An 18,503-nucleotide genomic window follows, 5' to 3' on the forward strand; every position below is an offset into this window, starting at 1 on the left:
AAGGCAATTAAAGAATCGTTACAGGAATGACGTCAGGTTCGATTGCAGGCTCGCTGTCTGTGATGTCCGGTTTCCGTTTTAAACACAGCTTCACTTTGTAAGCTTGAGCGTGCTCCAGAATCTGAACGGCATCTTCATATGACACATTGTCAAAATAGACTGTGGCACTTAGAACTTGATCACCTATGCACAAGGACAGAGCTAAGTAAGTGTAAAGCTTACAATGTATTTGTTTAAAGTTGTTAATATTGATTCTTGGGATGAGATTATTCCATGTGTCGTGTACATATATTATTTAAAGTAAATTGTTTAATATATGACGTGGAAGCCATTTGTTATGTTCATTAATATGGTCACTTACCCTCTTTTAGTTTCAAACTTTTTGAGGCTGGTGATTCCGGTACAACTTCCTTAATGAAGATTCCCTCTTTACCCCCGCCATAAACCAAACCCTCTGCACATCCATCCTTGGCTGTTTTCACTATCACCCCAGATTCAGGGCTAGGAAGCTCCTACCAAATAATTCAGAATTAAAAATGATTTGTTTAACCTTTGTCGATTAGCTGTCACACCTCTAGGATTCACAGGTAGTAGGGTCTTACCTTCAGTTTGCTCATCTTTGCAGTTGAGCGCTTTTCAAACATAGACCCACACCCAGCTGTTTTACTTTTCTTTTGCTTCCCTCTTTTGTGGTGTGGGTCATGCTCTGCGTCAAACTAAAATCAAAATATAGTCACAGTCAGCTTCTGTAAAATGTAAAATGCGCTGCATAGAATTAATCTCACGCATCACGCTTTACAGGTATATTATTGGAATAGGCGTCGCTTCAGACACACGCTAACACACTAATCAGATTTCAAAACATCACATTTTGGTCTACTTTCCTCAAATATTATTGATATGATGTAACATAATTTAAAGCGCCAAATTATGCTTTAGTAAAATTATGTAATCAATAAATATTTAATTTCCACAAATCCCCCCAAAAATAAATAATTTACGCGATACACATCAAACTCAAAATAAAACTGCATTATATCCGAACTGTGTATCATGAGAGTACTGAAGGGAAAGCCATAAATGGAGAGTAAAATATTAATGACTGCTGATTAAACAAAACAAATTGACTAATTTGGCTGAACAAATTACTGTAATGATGAAGCACTTCATCAACTGTCATGATTATGGACTTACAGTTATCAGAGGCTTATCACTGGGATTTGAAATTTGGACTGACAGTTGATGAGACAAAAATTGAAATTTGATTTACTGTAAAAGGCAGACCTTTGAGATGGAGTTCATGTTTCCAAAGCCCAAGTAGGTCTTTACTCTGAAGTCCCTATGACAATGTGCTGAATCTGATAAAGGCATTGACCAAAACCAAGACTACTTGATAAAAGTTGTATTTACATACCTTTTGGTGGTTTAGTATCAGTATTTTAACACATCGTGCTTAAGTTCAAGTAAGGTTTTGACACACTGATGTCAAAGTCATGTTTCAAGTCTTCTTAGTTTTTATTGGATCAGATTGTCAGTGTTATCAAATTTAAATCCTCAATCCACTTATAAGTATGTGGAATATATACTGATATAGCTGTCGGATATACAGTAAGTCTGAATAAAACCTTACATAATTATATATTTTTGTGATCAAAAACTGAATCTTCATACAGCTTCAATTTTTTGAGCCAAAGATGCTAGCTCGTCTCTCTAAGTTCAAAGCAAATTTCTTTGTCTATTTCAAACAGTTGAATTACTGACTGCCCGAGGATGCACTTAACATTACCAGATTAGAATCTTATATATGGTTTTTAGATTTCATGGAAGCCAACGTCACAATTTCATCGAGTATAGAGAGGAAAACAATGAAGTTAGTTGGTGAGAGAGAAGAGGATGCTGAGAATAGGTTTACAGTACATGGAGGCATATAATTTGCTGTGGTGACCCCAGAGGGGAGCAGCCAAAAGGAAAAGATGTGGGAGGGAAGAATATAATGCACATAATACAATGTTCATTTCTGGTTGTGTGCAATTTTTATTTTTGTAGGAACTGCTGTAGTGACTTTACCTCCTTTTCACTGTCTGTGTACTTTTCAGTTTCAGGATACTCCTCAACAGGGGACGAACCTTGCGGGCGGGGTCTCTCTCCCTCTCTGAACTGGGATGGCTCCTCACATGTCTACAAACATACAAGGTCAGTCCAGAGATATCTTTCTCTCTGTTTAAGTCTCTGAATCTGGCATCTCTTTTCAACAAACACAAAATGTGTCACACAATGTGAGATCCAGCTGAGCCAAAAGCACCACTGAATTGGTGGTTAACCATTTGGCAGTTATTACTTGCTACTGCAATGGTGTGCTTCAAGGGCTAGAAATGTTGGCTGGTCTGATGTTCCAATGCTGGTCCAAGTGAAATATCACATTTTGTGGGACATTCTTCTTTTGAAATGGTTCATTACAGTTTGGTATTGTGATTCCCATAATCTCCTGGTCTGTCATCACACATGAAAAAATGCTGTTTCTTGTGTCAACAAAATTGTTATTCTGAATATCTCTGTGACAGCCGTTCAAAGGGGGTGTGGTCACAGTCTTTTCATTCGTGATTTTCCGCAACCAGAGCTTGACATTAACACTTTACTGCAATTTCAACAACAGTGTTTACACATTTAGGATTTTCCTAGTGCCTAGTTTCCAAGTTTCCTAGTTTTGATGTTCACAAAGAAGTTTTTTTATCTGCTGGTAGCAGCACTGTTTACCTTATATTTTAAATACAGTGGAATTCACAGTGGAATCAGCTCGGTGAATACCTTCTGAAATGGTCACTTCCTTCATGTTATCAGGCGCTTATCTCTTTGGAGTTGAGGCCTAATAGCTTAACACTTAGTATATATATATTTGTACATAAACACATTGTTAAAAGAGAAGGTACCGGCTCAACTCAGTAAAATTGATTCAAAGCTAAAAAAGCTTTGATATCAATAGATGCATTGAATGTGTCATAATAGTGGTTCCCAAACCTTTCATTGTGTGTGAATGGGTTAATGTAGTCCAGTGTAAAGCGTATTGAAACCGCAAAGTGATGAAGACGGTATATAATTAGAAACCATAAAGTCATAAAGGTAAAGCCACATGATGGAGAGATGGTGGCTTTTGTAGACTTTTATATTTTTCAGTTTAATTTTATTGTGGTGTTTAAGCTGAAACCAACACGGAGGAACACATGTCCCTGCATTCTCAGATCAATTTAAGTGTCAAAACGATGGCACTTGTCATACTCACTGAATCGTCCTCTGTTCCGGGTTCTGGTGCTCGCAGCCGACGACCCGGTCCTGTTCCCACAAACACACACGACATGTACAATTTCAACATTGTTTGGTCTAATACCTGCATATTCTCTGTTGATGTTTGAACTCCATTTCAACATGCAATGGTTTGAAAAGAAAGTTAAAAAGAAGTTAAAAAGAAACCAAGCCACAGCATAATTATATAGAATTAATAGGAAAATTAGATGAGTTCATTTTGACATGCGACATTTATACAATAATACTGTCTTTAATATAAAACACACTGCTTTTAATTACAAATATAATAATAATTCTGTTATAACATGCCTAAAAAAGATATATTTGTGTAAAAAACCTGTAAAACAATCTAATGATTTCTCCAAATATTTGCGCAGTGTCTGATGGAAAAGGCACCGATCACTTTATATCTCCCATTTTTATCAAGCAGTGTAAACGGTCCAATAGGGATTGTGCTTAGAAATGACCCAATTGTTTGATAACAAGACATGTTGCATCGGTTTAAGAATGTACATTTCCATTTACAATTACATTGATTTTATTCATTCATTTGTTATCTATCTAGGTTATCCAACACTTTGCTTCTCTTTCTCCTTCCCTGTCCTTATCTGTGCTGCTTGCTGCTCTTTGTCTTGTGCTGTCTCTGTCTGAACTAATAGAGCCTCTCCTCGCAGTTCATCTGAAACCCAAAAATAGAACTGATCAACTGGTTTCTCAAATTAATTGACCAAATTTTCTCGACACGAAGACAGGGTAAAGGTGACCCCTCATTCCCTGACGAAACATTTATAGACTGATACATGATGGACTCCTGGGGAAGTGGAGGATCATGTGCCTGTAGATCCTTTCCTTGGAGGATGCTGCAGACATCTTAAGGCAGATGGAAAATTACAGTGTCAGCCTGATCCCAAAACAATTGTTATTTTCATTGGCTCCCTGACCCCGGCCTTCAAAGGCTGGTACTCCTCCATTCCTGGATGTTATTCAGACAAGATGCCCCACCACCACCAACACCACCCTCCACCTCCAAACTTTGTCTCTGTATCAGAATTTTCCAAGGTCATCTCCACGACAATGTCCGTGTCTTAGTCATCAGAGACAATTTGGTGGGACTGAATAGAGATTGAAGTTGCGGGCTCTCACATAAACACACAAAGACATATAATGCACACTCAACTCAACATCTTCTTGGTTCTCACCCCCCCTCTTTCCGCCTGTTGCAGAGCAGCATATGGAGACCAGTGCGAGCACCTCTGTTGGGAAGCATGCATGGTCTCCAGTGTCTGTGCTGTGACACCTTTTGGCTATCCCCACCCGAACACCGTCCCCCTCCCACACGTGCAAGTCTTGAGTCTTGTTTTTATTTGTCATGTCTTATTATGTTGTTTATGTTTTTTTCCTAATCCCACACTGCACCCCCCACCACCACCACCACCACAGGAGCCTAGTTTGGGAGTGGCTTTTTTCCTGTCCTTCCCTCTTTCCTCTCTTTTCTTACACAACATGGCGGCCTCTGTGGCAGACGTGTTTGCTCGCTCTGCAGTTGCATGTTGGTAAAATGACTGCAGACACCAAAGTAAGAATTTCATTGTATGGGGAAACACCTTTCCACACTGTACATCTGACAATAAACAGTTCCAATCCTGAATCTCAGGGTTGCAGAGGGGCTGGAACTTATCCTATCTGTCATTGGGCGAGAGACAGGATGCACCCTGGACCAGTCCCCAGTCAATCACAGAACCAAAAATAGACAAACAACCAGTCACTCTCTCATTCATATGTCTGGGCAATTAGGATTACTGCCGAACAGTGGCGCAGCTCTGGCGATTGCTAAAAAAGGGACTACAACTACCTCACTGTAACGTGCACACTCTAAACTTTGCACATTTATTTACAACAATGTTTACTTAGATGTACATTGTGCCTTACCATGATTTTATGTATATATAGTACCCTTGTCTATTGTGCATATTTCATACATACGTTTACTTTTATCTTGTTTGCTGCTAATGTCTGTTTGGCCTCAAGAAAATAAAGTGTAATGACAACAAAAATCCTTGAATCTGGGTTGCTAATCAAACTACTGCATTCTTTTTGAATGTGGGAGGAAACCAGAGAACCCCAGTGAAACCCACAAACACACAAGGAGAACAAATCCCACACAATTGTCAGAATCAAACCAGGGACTTGATTGCTGTGAGACGGAAGTGCTAAACACTGCGTCACCAGGCAAAATGTTTTGTTATTCTGCTCATTAACGCCATTAAAAGAGTTCAGAAATTCACAAATGCTCCTATCATACAAAACCATGTTATTATTTATGATGTCATAATTTTTTATATCCCAGTGCATTTGTAACGTAAATTGGCAAGTACATTTTTATATACATACCCTTGACGGGTAACCAGTTTCAGAATCTCATCGATTTATGTTGTCAGTAATTATGCATGATTCCTAGATGCAATTTGAGATTTTTGTCCTTGTTTTTGCATGAACAAATGAATTAAATGAAAAGAGCAATGAAAAGGCTCAGATTGAGAGGATAGCTGAACCATCCACCCAGAGAAACACTGGAGCCATGGAACAAAAGTATTTACAGTTATTACCGACAATGATTGCCTCGGGGGAATCATCTGCCATCTGTTAAGTGATCCACTACATCACCCGTCAGAGTCGATGTTGTTACCTCTCAGCCCTTTAAGGTTTCCAAAAAGGGCATGTCTGACTCCAAGAGAATCTGATTAGACGATGTGCGTCTGTGATTAAAACCAGTTCTAATAACTTGCCTTTGATTTGTTCCCACTATAAATGGCCACTGTATTCAGGTGATTCCAGATGAGATATGAGTGTCACTTGTCATAATAAATACTTGGTTAAAATGTCTGGAGATAAGGTCTGGTCCATTTTCATGATCAAGAAAAAAAAAAGGTCTCACCAGTGTGTAGTCTAACCATGATCAGAATGCAAAAACAATTTCAGAAATAAATTACTGTCTGGTAGAAACATTTTTATTGAGTAAGATGCAACATCAAAAATTAAAAGTAGTTACTTGAAGCGTGAAAAAAAGTTTAACAATAAATTGTCTATAATGAGCAAGAAATTAACTGTCATTTTGCAAGAAAATCGTGAAATAAAAAAAAGGGTGACAAATCTATATAAAATTTGTAAGAGGTCACCCAAATACTCACTGAGAATTATTTGTTTGTGTGGCTACCTATTGTTGTGAAACCAAGCTAAATATCCCTCTCTCTTTAGCTCTCAGTCTGTTTCTGACTCTCGCTCTCTCTTTCACCAACTCACCTAAATTCACACATTTGTCACACATTTATCTCCCCCTGTGCTTGTCTACCCAGTAGGGGTCGCCATAGATATAGAAAAAGGAGCTTATTTAACAACATAATGTAAAAATTGTTTGTTGCAACAACTTTAAATCAACGTCAGGCTTTGCCCTTGTAAGGATTAATGAACAATTTGCCCCTTTCTTTTCCTGAGACTATTTTATTGTTCTGCACCCAAAATGCATCCTTTCTTTTCACAGGAGACAAGTGACTTAACATCTTTTCCATGAAGAAATCAATCCAATACATTGTTACCCCACCCCCATGTCCTAACATTTGCCATGTTAGAGCTTGCCCTGTGAGTGTAAATGCATCAGAAGGCAGTGGTGCCACCAATTGTCACAATACCGTCCTCTACTGTCAGAGAACATTTAGAATCAATGTTTACAGTTGAATACTGTTACGAAAAGAACTGACTGGCATTTCTAAAATCTAACACAGGACAAAGAACACAACCCAGTTGATCAAATTGAGGAAAACTACCACAGAAACTTCAACTGATGCAAAAGGATCTTGAATGCAACACAGTCCAGGTGAGTTCTGAAATATAATAAAGATTCTTTAGGTCTGCAAATATAAAGAAACCAAGCCTGGTTGAACCGATCATCTTCACTGTTCTTATCTTTCAACCCTGATTTGACTGACCGAGCCTCTGACAGGCGATGTAACAGTTCATCTCACGGCCTACCTACCTGTTGCTGGTGTTTATCTCTCTTTTGACCATCGACTAAGATGTGAAACGATATCCCGTCCAAACTGCTCTCACACACTCAGGGTATGAGTCCAACTGCCAAGGAGTGTGAAGTGATTTGCCAAGCCTCAGTTGGACAAAGAGGCGGGACAGTTTGAGGTTACCTTAAGGTTGTCATTATTCCTTGCCTTAACAAGCGTTAACCCAAATTTGATTTAGTAGTTTCTTAACATCTACCTGGTGACTTTAGTTTTGTCTTTGTACTAGGTACTCCTGAAAATCTCCTCATGAATCACTGTGACCCTCCCGTAATGTAGCCGACGAGTTATTTGTAGTACAATGAAAATTGTGTTCATGGGAAAATCACCAACCCAAATTATTTCCAAACCAACTGCTGATCAAAATAAGCATGCATGTGCGAGTGCATGTTAGTGTGGATGCTTGCGTGCATGCGTGTGTGATCTCTGATGCCTTTGTAATGTACTGTACTGAGTTATTGAATTAATTAAAATAAACGAATATAGGTCAATTACAGTTTTAGTTTTTCTCTTACAATTTGTTGTTATCTTTGTATATTGCTTTGTATTTTTTAGGTTGATTTTCTGCAAATGCATAGGTAGGTCTAGTTTTCAGGTTTTTCTTGCAATTTTTATTTGAAATATTAGATTATTTTTTAGATGCGTTCCTTTTGGTTTTGAGGTCATTTGGTGCTATACAAGACTGCCTCAGAAAATTAGAAAATTATGATTAAGTTCTTTATCTTCTGTAATGCAATTACAAAAACAATAGCGTCATACATTCTGGATTCATTACAAATCAACTGAAATATTGCAAGCCTTTTATTATTTTAATATTGCTGATTATGGCTTACATCTTAAGAAAACTCATAAAACCTATCTCAAAATACTAGAATATCATGAAAAAGTAATTTTTGTTTTTTTTTAATCGCATTACAGAAGATAAAGAACTTTATCACAATATTCTAATTTTCTGAGACGGTCCTGTATTTAGGTAAATTATTGCCATCTTTTATGTACTATTATTGCTCATTTCAGTTTACTTCTTGCTTAATATAAGGATCTTTTTTGTTAATTACCGGTACTTCTTTATATTGACTAATTTATAGATTGTTTTTCTAAATATATGAATGGCACACTTTAATTTCATCAAAACTTGTCAAGTAGATTTCCTACTTGACACTATCAATTTTTAAACAGAAATTGTATTTTTATCTTTCAAAATTGAATTTTAACCATAGTCTCTTTCCTAACATTTACCTAGTAGCAGATTCATCATTATGATTTACCCATGATTTGACCCGCCTGGCTACAGGGCCGTGTTATATAACAGATTGATCTGGTGCAGCAAATTCATTCTATGTCTTACAATGTAAGATTGTATTTTATTTCTGAAATTCATAGGAGCGTCCATCTGTTTCTGACAGCACTAAGTTTGAACCCTTCGGTTCAGGGACCTCACATGTCTATCATCATAACATAATAAATTAAATTGTGTTTTCATGAACTCAAAAGACCGACTTGAGGAAATTGTGACACGCAGGCAATCTCTCACTTTGACAACACAGCGCTGTGTCGCTTATCAATTCATTCCATGAACAAACTAAACCTTCTTGTGCTGCCCATCTCATCACCTACATGCTACGGGCTTCCCTAAAAGAACATGTCCTTGTAACCTTCAGCTGCAGAATACACCTTTTAACTTATTTCTCTATAAACCACAACCAAGCTGTGTGAGTAAGCGCACTACAATATCATCAACTACCAATGGTAAATCTATCTGTAATGTCTGTAATGTGCAACTGTATTACTCCACATCACCACCCACATGTAAAATTGTCAAGGTAGATGTCAATGCATCATGATTATTTGCCAGTGGCTGATGCGTTTGTTCCAGCCTAGTGCTGCTAACTGATGCTGCTAGCAAAGAAAAAAACACAACCGCTGTTTTATGCTCTTAACTGTTCTCAACAGGCACCAAGTGTTAAAAAAAATTTAATTGAGAGAAAATAAGGATGAGTCTTTGTTATTATGTTCAATTATAACATTGCATATTTTTGATCCCAACATTTTCAACAGTAGAGACTGACATGATGACTTTCAGTTGACCTAATTATTACTGTGATTTTCCACTTGAACTTCGTCAATTGAAAAATTTTATATTCTGTTGCTAGTATTAGAAGCTACTGGAAAGATACAGTAAGCAAAGCCATGAGTTTGCTTGTCTTGAAAGTGTTAAAATTTTCATAAGCTATTTCAGCTGGAATCAGTAGACTGACAACCACTGAAGAAAAGGGTCCAGATAGAATAATTACATAGACATTATACTGTAAAGCCACATGAATGTTTGCTTATGTTTTGAGGATTTGACTTTCAGCTCAGCCAATGCTGTTTTCTTTTGTGTGGGATTCAAGTAAACGCTGATGGTCCAGTGTGTCTCCAGGAAGCTGAGTGAAATTAGCTGGATTTATTAGATTAACCAAGCTCCTGAGTCTCTCAACCCTGCAAGCTATCATGTGCCATGTTTCAAGTAAACAGCTGATGTGGTCATGATGAATGTAGTCGGAGTATATCAGGAGATTTGCAAGGTATTCGGGCCCTGCTTTGCATGACTGGATGCTTTAAATTTCTTTTGTTATTTACAGTTGTATTCAGCCAGATGTACAGTTTGTTGGTCCTGCACATTTGGAAACTCCTTAGTCAAATATTTGTTTTGTGGGCACTGTGCTCCCTTGTGAACAACTCAACACTGGTTCAAAGTGTCAACATGAAATCATTTGTCATACACGTGATATAAATGTCCATAAAGCTCGGATCTAATACTGTGAAAGCTATCCGTCTCAGATAAATAAACACAGACTGTGGTTGCAGAGGTGATGCAGATCCTGCATGATTCACTTTTGGGTGTGATGGCCACTCCGCCTGTGGGTGTGGTTCATCCTGCAATACTTCCATGCTAATCCTCTGTGACCACTTCCAAACAATCCGATCAGTTTGACATTGTACATGTTATCAAACATATTACAGAAGATCATTTTATCTTACTGTGACATGGTAGAGTGTTGTAGTGCACAAGATTCACTGTCTTCATGGAGATACTGAGCATCATTTTTTTCTTCTTTTTTTCCCCTTAAAAATTACCCCCAAATTTAGCAGGTATTAATAGGCAGTTTTTGGATCATATTCAAATCCATTTAAAAAAAAAAAACACAGTTAAAATGCCATGGGTATATTGCTGTTTACTATGAAAAGATTAAATGTAGCATGTGAAAAACATTATCTACAAATTAGATTAAAGGTTTAACAAAATACTAAAAAAAAAACTTTACAGTTAAAAAAATAGCCTTATGATTTTTGATTTAAAATGTATAAGTTTAAATTTTAAAAAATGATTTGAAACACTCTACTTATTGGTGTTTCATCTCTGACCTCTGACCCTCTATAGGGAATCAGACATTGTGATATCATTTTCTGAATATTATTTTTTTGATTTTGTATCACACTCAAGCATTTTGTCATTACCCATCATTTGGACATTTTGATTTAATAATCTAAACCCAAACCCAAATTAAGATGTTAAGCAATAAGAACAACGAAAGATTCCGTCTTTGCAGAAGATCCTAATTGTGTTTGTCGTCTGTCCTACAAACACCCCCTGCTCCAGTTTGTGTTTCTTGTTTAAAGGCTCGCCTTCTTCACTAAACTAATAAAAACTAGTACACTTCAGTATTTGTGCCCTAGGATTTGGATTGTGGTCAGTTCGTTGCAGGAGAAACACACAAGCTCCTTTAGCCGGAGCGCAATTCGTTCAAGTCCAATTCATAATAAGATTTAAGCGAGGAGGAGAAAAAAAAACAACTATTAGATTTTCTGGATGGATTATATGAGCATGGGACTGCTAAGGCGTATGCTTTCAATCTGTCCATCTGCTGCAAACTTATAGCTATGTTGATCATAATTCTGAGATCCATATTACTATATGCGCTATTCGATTGAACAGTCAGGGCAAACCTGGACCAGAGCTGGTTATGTTTACCCAGTTGATTCAATGGCCCGAAGGAGGGTTTTAATTCCTCTTCCCTCAGCCGCAGGGAATCTTCAATCTTTGTAGTTACTGCTAACAGCTAAGACAATTTATATTTCATATATTTCTTATTCTTCATCCTTTCCACTATTATCTATTACTGTTATGTTTTTTACTTGAAACTCTGGCACAACAATTTCCTTCGGGATTAATAAAGTTGTTCGCATCTCATCTCATCATCTCATTAAACACTCATGATTTAATTAATTGCCAAAGATTGTCACTTTACAGCTGAAATTCCTGATCAGCAATCCAGTATCTGTCAACTTATACGTTTATTTCCATCAGTTTCAAAAGTGTACTGCCAGTTTGAGTCGTATTTCAAGAAACAAAAGTCAGTAATCCATGATCTTTTCTCATTAAATGTTAATATTTTTTGGTTTCTTTACCATTATCATGACCTAACATTTGAAAATGTTTCTGAGGGCAGTTTGCAGAACTGACAAAAACTGTAGTTTTTACCATTTTCACCATTTCACCATTTTCTCACTTTTAGGACCATCCACTTGTCGGGTAAATCACCAGATTAAGCAATGCATTTTAGTTTACGCCCATGTTCAATTTAGTGAAAGCTTGATCACATACAGTATGCTTTAGCCATCCTTCTTTTTATGTTCTTTTTTTATTATTATTTTTAGGGGGAGGTCATTCAATTCCAAGTGTCCTGAAGACTCCAGAACAGTTTCACAGCCCTTTTTCTCAAGAACAATAAAATATTCAAAGTATGATTATGAAAACCTCACACTTTGATGCCAAAAAAAACATTATTGTTGGAATCATAAGTTCAGATTGAATGTTCTGCTGCTCACCTGACCAAACCTTCAAGCAGCCATTACCAAATGAGACCTGTGTTTTCACCGTAAAATATAAAGCAGCTACACACATGATCCACTGAAGAAAGTGTGATTTTGATTGAAGAGCAAGCTTCACTTGGCCGACAATGACTGATCAGAACTTGGCATCAAAGCTTTACTGCAGAGTCCCTTTCCTCTACAGAAGCTAATGCACTTGTTTTCTCTCTTTCCCTGTCCTTCCCTCCCTCTGTCTCTCTCTCTGGCTTTGTCATTGACCTTGATCATCACGATACCTCCCGGAGAAACAACCACATCGCATTTATATCACCCCCAGAGGAAAACAAATGAATTATTGGCTGCTCAAACATTGCCTTTTAAAATACGCAATATGATTTTTTATCACACCAGTGTTACCTCACAGAGGTATAATTATGTTCTAATACTTTCACTCTTCATACTCTGAAATGATGATTGTCTATGTGTGCCACATAGGAACTGCAGCAATTTCTGATTTTGCTGTTTTTAAAGTAATTCCTAGTGAGGATTCAAGTTATACTAATTTTTAAACGCTGATTAGAAAAAGTACCACTCATGCACCAGAAATTAGCCGCTGTCGACGATGACATCAGAGACGAAACTCGTCAAAAAATGGTCTGAAATTAATTTTCCCCCGAAACGCATGCCTTGGATAGGCATGCTTAAACCAACAAAATTTCCCTGCATTGCGCCACTAGAGAATATTTGGGATTTTCTTCGTTGCTGATGTTGTTGGAAAATAATCAATTTCTCACAAACCAGCCCATCAATGTTTGCTCGCATACGTGATCAGATATAGTTTATTTACATCACACACAGTTGCTGACTGTGCATGCAGATGATTATGGCCCTGTTTGATGTAACCATTAAATAAGAATTCATTTGCACCATCAGATTCCCTTTCAATCCTGTCTTGACAAGCATAAACTAGCGTAATGTGTCATGAGTTAGAGGGCAAAGAATGCAGAAAAAGTTTTATGGATTTCAGCAGCTCAACTTCTAGGCAATTTTCAGCAAAACTGAGGTTACAGCAAGTAGTTCCTCTCTACTTCAGAGCTGAGGTGTTCAAAGTATCAGGAAGTTTTCTTCAACCTCTATTTTTATAATCCTCATTTCTATGATGCTGAACTGCAACTATAACAATGTCGGTTTGCCTTTCAGCCTCAGACTAGCACGTAGCGGCAGGGAACTGAGACGACCGCGGCGCTCCCTGACAGAAAAGATGATGACATCTTCAAACAGCGCTCTGCAGACACACCCAGCATTCACTGCAGGTCAGCAGCCCGACACACCTCAGCATCAGCACCATCCACTGTGCATTCCCCTTCCGACTCTCTCCATCTCAAACACACACGTTTCACTGCACCCTGCTGCTGAATCAGAGAATTGCTCAGCAGACGCATGAGGAGGGGAAGAGAGAAGAAATAGAAAGATGCCCACCTGTCCCTGAAGAGGCAGCATGCCAGTTGGGGAAGGCCAGGTGAAAACAATCGCACATGATGGCAGCGGCGACGAAGGACGCAGCTTCAGAGGAGGTGAGGTCCTAGACCGGACAGTGGAGGGATGGGGTGGGGAGCCAGGGGGGACCTGCAGGGTTGAGCTGCAGGTGCTGCTCGTCCTGGATCAGCCTGTTCGAGTGGGTCAGACAGTCGCAGCACAGTCGAGGATGAGTTGGCGAAATAAGCAAGAGAGCGAGAGAGGAGTGAGAGAGTTCGCTGCTGTCCACCGAGTGACGGAAACTCCCTCGCCTGCCCTGTAAACATGAACCTCCAGCTCCGCACAGCACACTAACTTAATTATGGGAGGAGCCCCCCACCCCCACCCCTGCACAGACACAACCCTCACGTCTCCTTCCACTCCTCCTTTTCTTCCACCTACTCCTCTTCGTCCTCTTCCCCTCTGTGCAGCAGCCTAATCGATTGGCCTAATCGGACAAGGACACTCACGATGAGCTTCAGGTTCCAGCAGCAACTGGCGGAAAGTGAAACACTTTATAGACATGAGATCATAACTCAGGTTAACACTACAAGCAAAGCCATTTAAACCCCTCTGAGCAGGTGGAGAGGCCGTTGTATGAACATTTGAGGCGGTAAAACATGTATATGTTATGACCACAGGCGGGTACGTTAGTGTGAGGGCCTGTCTGATAAACAAACAAACATGCTTTAAAAAACAGTTAGTTGAAGGTCTGATTTTAGAGTGATAAATCCTACAGCAGCAAATCATGTTTCACCCCCCGGGAAACACTGCTCCCTTTCACATAATGACCCACACAAACATACTGAATCTCTGAAACTGCGTCAGGCATGCAGTGTAAAGTCTGCCAAGCACTGAATAGTCAGTGAGAACCGGTATGTCATGAATTATAGATGTTGATGTGGGAAAGCATCAACCTGAGAGCTGAGGGAAACAAAGACATCCACACCAGTTTGTCGTGCTTGGTTATCTTTGAATTGGAATGCTGTTTAGATTAATTAAATTGATCTATAATCTCATAAATTGATAACTATAATTTATCTTTTATCGAGCAAAAGTTATTTCTAATGTGAAAATAAATTAAAAGAATTAAAAACATGCTTGAAGAACTTTAGCTTGAGATAAATGGACCAGAAGAAAATGAGCCATTCAAATACATCATATGGTAGAATTGCACATCAGTTCTTTTTCAGATCACTTAATTTGTACCCGGAGGGTATTTTCATCCATTTGTAGAGTATCTCATCTGTTCTTTAGAGCTGCAAGAGACAATATCAGTTTCTATGACAGCAATATAAGACAGAGATATGTATGTAAGGGCTGCAAAGGACATAAACATAGCAGGATAGTGCATGGTAAAAGGGGTACAATAGAGTGATAGCTTGTAAGATGGGAGAATTGCTTGAAATCAGGATTTTACAGGTTGTGGGTAGACAGAAAAGATGATTGAGATTTTTTCTCGTTGGATTTACAGACAAAAGATGATTATTTCAACACATAGTCAATAATCAGATTTCCCATGTTGATGCAGCTGGAGGCAAGGCTGCCAGAGTATGACCTGAGCTGTGGTCAGATGTAAAAACATATGGGCTGCTTTATGGTCATTTATGGTCATCTTTATGGTTATTTAGGAGTGTAGTTAATTGCTTGTTAATGCAGGGGTTGAGAGAATGTCACTCACTTATTTACAGTTTCACAGGCATTGAAATACTAGTGGAATTAAAACATTCTTTCATGGAGACACATTTGAATGATGTTAGCTGTGGATGTGTTGTGAATTTGAAGAATTCAATTGCTGTCATATTATTTTCCTATTGACTTTGGAAGCTGGCAATCATTTTTATATTTTAAGCACTTTGGAAAAGACATTTTCTTTAAAATTTTTATTTGTTCATTTCCTTTCCCTCTATTTTTTCTAGCAACACCTGTGTGAAACTTGGTTATTTGAAATACTCAGAAATTAGCAGATCAGAAAGAAATTATCAAGAGAACATTTAAAATCACTATAAAAACCCTTTATTTTTTTATTTTATTTTTGTTCAATGAAATGAAGGTCATGTTAGTGACAATGTGCCACACTTTTACTTCGATGACCTCTAAGAATGGGATCAAAATACAAAAGAAAGACCAATTTGAACTGCTTGTGGTCTGAACTTACACATCTTAAATGTATTCTGATTTTTATTAGAAATCAAATATAAGAATCACTTGCTATATTTGTCATGCAGTCTTTCCCTAAGACTAAATATAAATTTCTAACTTAATATAGTTGCAAGGTTAAGTGATTAAACCAAGAACACCATTATAACCAAAAAAAATGGTAGATGATGGTGGTTCTTACATGTCAGAAATTAAAATGTTGCTGCAGCTGACCCCCTGAGCCACCCCCTGAGAAGAAACTGCTACTCTTAACAGTACATTCAGCTATAAGGTTTCCCTACACACTTGTCCCTCCTGTCAGCATCAGGTTTTATTAGAAAATCTATTGGGATGTTTACCTGCCTGCTTGCCAGTATCCTTCAAATGCAAACAAATCATCTCCACTCATCCTGCTCCTCCCAGCGCTAAGTGATGTTGGGGCCTTAAAGTGAAGCCAGCAGTGCATTAGCCATGTCAGAGCGGGTGCTCAGATCAATAGCAGGGGGATAAGGGCGGGAGGTATTAGGTAACCCATTCTGCCCAGGTTGGGTGTGACGCATGTTTTGTTTGGGCTCTATGGAGTCAGTTTGGTGTGGTTGTGTGGGTGCACACTAAATAGCAGCAACAAACCAAGTATGATGATGTAACCCTTTGTCTAGGATTTCAGAGGGTTGTATATACAATGGCCAACAACAGTAATATCTTCAGATATCAGGAAAGCTATTTTTAGGTCAAGACACCCAGTTATATTTTTAGGTGGGGGAGCCAGAAATGAGCAGTTGCTCAAAAGCGAGAAAATGATGCAGAAATATGTCATGTAATTTTATGCCTTAAAATATTGAATATCTCATCAATATGTCTCCTAAAATTAAACAAACAAAATCTGATCCAGCTCACAGCAAGTGCATTTTAATTGAATGACTATTCAAGGCACAAAAAATACAGACGGATGAGATCACCGCCTTACTTTTTTTTCAACTGAATGCCACCAAAGAAGCCAAAGTGAGACAGCATTTAGATTTGGCTCGAGTTCAAAAAACATAACTGAACCTTAATCAATTTCTGGGCAAAGACAAAAGGGAAAAAAAAAGTTGACCGCAAGTCAAGCAACATATATTCCATCTGGAGAGAAAAACAATGACTCCTTAGGCCACTCTTTTAGAGAGTGACCGTAAAGAGTCACACAAGCATGGATGTTAGTGGAGTAGTTAGAGGCAGATTTTTCTGTCTTGGTGTTTTTGTTCATCCCAGTCAAATTAATATGTACCTGTGTCCTTCCTTCAAGTCACAAACCCTTTTTTAATTCACATAGCTGATTGATCTAAGCTATTTTTTTACATGATCATGGTTTTGTTCAGACCAGATGTTCAGTGTTCAGTCACAGTATTGGCTGATCTCACATACTATATACTGTTGTAAATTAAAGGTAGAACCACCATCGTATCCATCATGAAGCTGTAGTATGCAGATGAGATTCTGCAGTTTACTCTATCTACCTGTGAGAAAGCATAGAAGCAACTTAGCCTAACCATTAGTATAAAAAAACCCAAGTTCTCCATTAGCTACCACCAGACAGCAGTAATCCTGTTCTACCCCCAAACTTCACATTCAACAACACCAGTCTGGATAATGTCGACCACTTTCCATGGCAGCATTCTCTCATCAAATGTAGCTTTTGATAATGAAATACACAACTGCCTCAGCTGTGCCAGTTGGGCTTTCTCAAATCTCAGAAAGTGTCCTTGAGAACCATGGCCCTCAGGCCAGGACTAAAATCTTGGTCTTCAAAGCAGTCAAGGTCTCTGACCCTAACAGGAGTAAGGGTCAGAGATCTGGACCACATACAACAAGAACTTAAATACACTTGAGGCTTTGCATCAGAAACCTCCGGAAAATCCCAAAGATAAATTATGCAGATCGAAGTACGAATGTCAGCATGCTAGAGGAGTAACTTAGAATGAACTGACACTATTGAAAAATGTGTATGAAGAATATAAATAACAAAATGTAATGATTGAATACATTTGTATGGAGTGCGGGAGATGTTGGAGGTTCCTCTGAGCTGTTTTCTGAAGGCAGGTTTAGTCAGGGCACCAGGCATGAATGATTTCCTGTATTGTTCCTTCAGACATCATAGTTGTGTGACTCTGTTGAGATTAAAGTAGGGGATGAGACTTGACAATGACGTCACAACCTCAATTTATCCTGTCCATAAAGTCTCTTATCCCAGCAAGATGATCCTCACTGTGCCATTTTGAGAAAATCACAAAAATATGACAAAAATGGAATGAAGTTGACAAACATGTCTAAAAATACTCAAAAAGCACAGCAGAGAACTGCCGCTGTGTGCAACACTGGCATGCAGCGTTACATGGGTATGACATTCAACTTAGGCGCGTCAATTACTTTGGATATGCATCACACTGGCTGTACATCAGTTTGATCATTCACGCTAAGGCAACTGCAGAGATATGTGTTAATATCACTTCACCGCGAATCATGCTGAATTTTACCTTGTTTTTGATCTCCATTGTGCAAAAAAACAGGCTATGCCGTTTTTGCAGATAAGGAGAACTTGATACAGGGGCAGAAGGGTACAGATCAATATGATGATATGGAAAATTCCCA

General features: G+C 38.4%; 1 protein-coding gene across 1 annotated transcript in view; it reads right to left on the reverse strand.

Moving 5' to 3' along the window:
• LOC147237661 (uncharacterized) overlaps positions 1–13,758 on the reverse strand; it is a 32,106-nt gene extending 18,348 nt beyond the window's left edge. Inside the window, exons 1-6 of the mRNA XM_086153149.1 lie at positions 13,701–13,758; positions 3,278–3,327; positions 2,068–2,178; positions 603–716; positions 362–512; positions 23–183 (exon numbers count right to left, since the gene is read on the reverse strand). Coding sequence (XP_086009275.1) covers positions 23–183; positions 362–512; positions 603–716; positions 2,068–2,178; positions 3,278–3,327; positions 13,701–13,758 — 645 coding nt within the window. The remainder of the gene's footprint in view (positions 1–22; positions 184–361; positions 513–602; positions 717–2,067; positions 2,179–3,277; positions 3,328–13,700) is intronic.
• Positions 13,759–18,503: the final 4,745 nt, after the last annotated feature.

The sequence above is a fragment of the Fistularia commersonii genome, chromosome 1 (genome assembly GCF_037954325.1).
Source record: "Fistularia commersonii isolate RoL2024-O1a breed Wild chromosome 1, RoL_Fcom_v1.0, whole genome shotgun sequence".
NCBI classification, from domain to species: domain Eukaryota; kingdom Metazoa; phylum Chordata; class Actinopteri; order Syngnathiformes; family Fistulariidae; genus Fistularia; species Fistularia commersonii.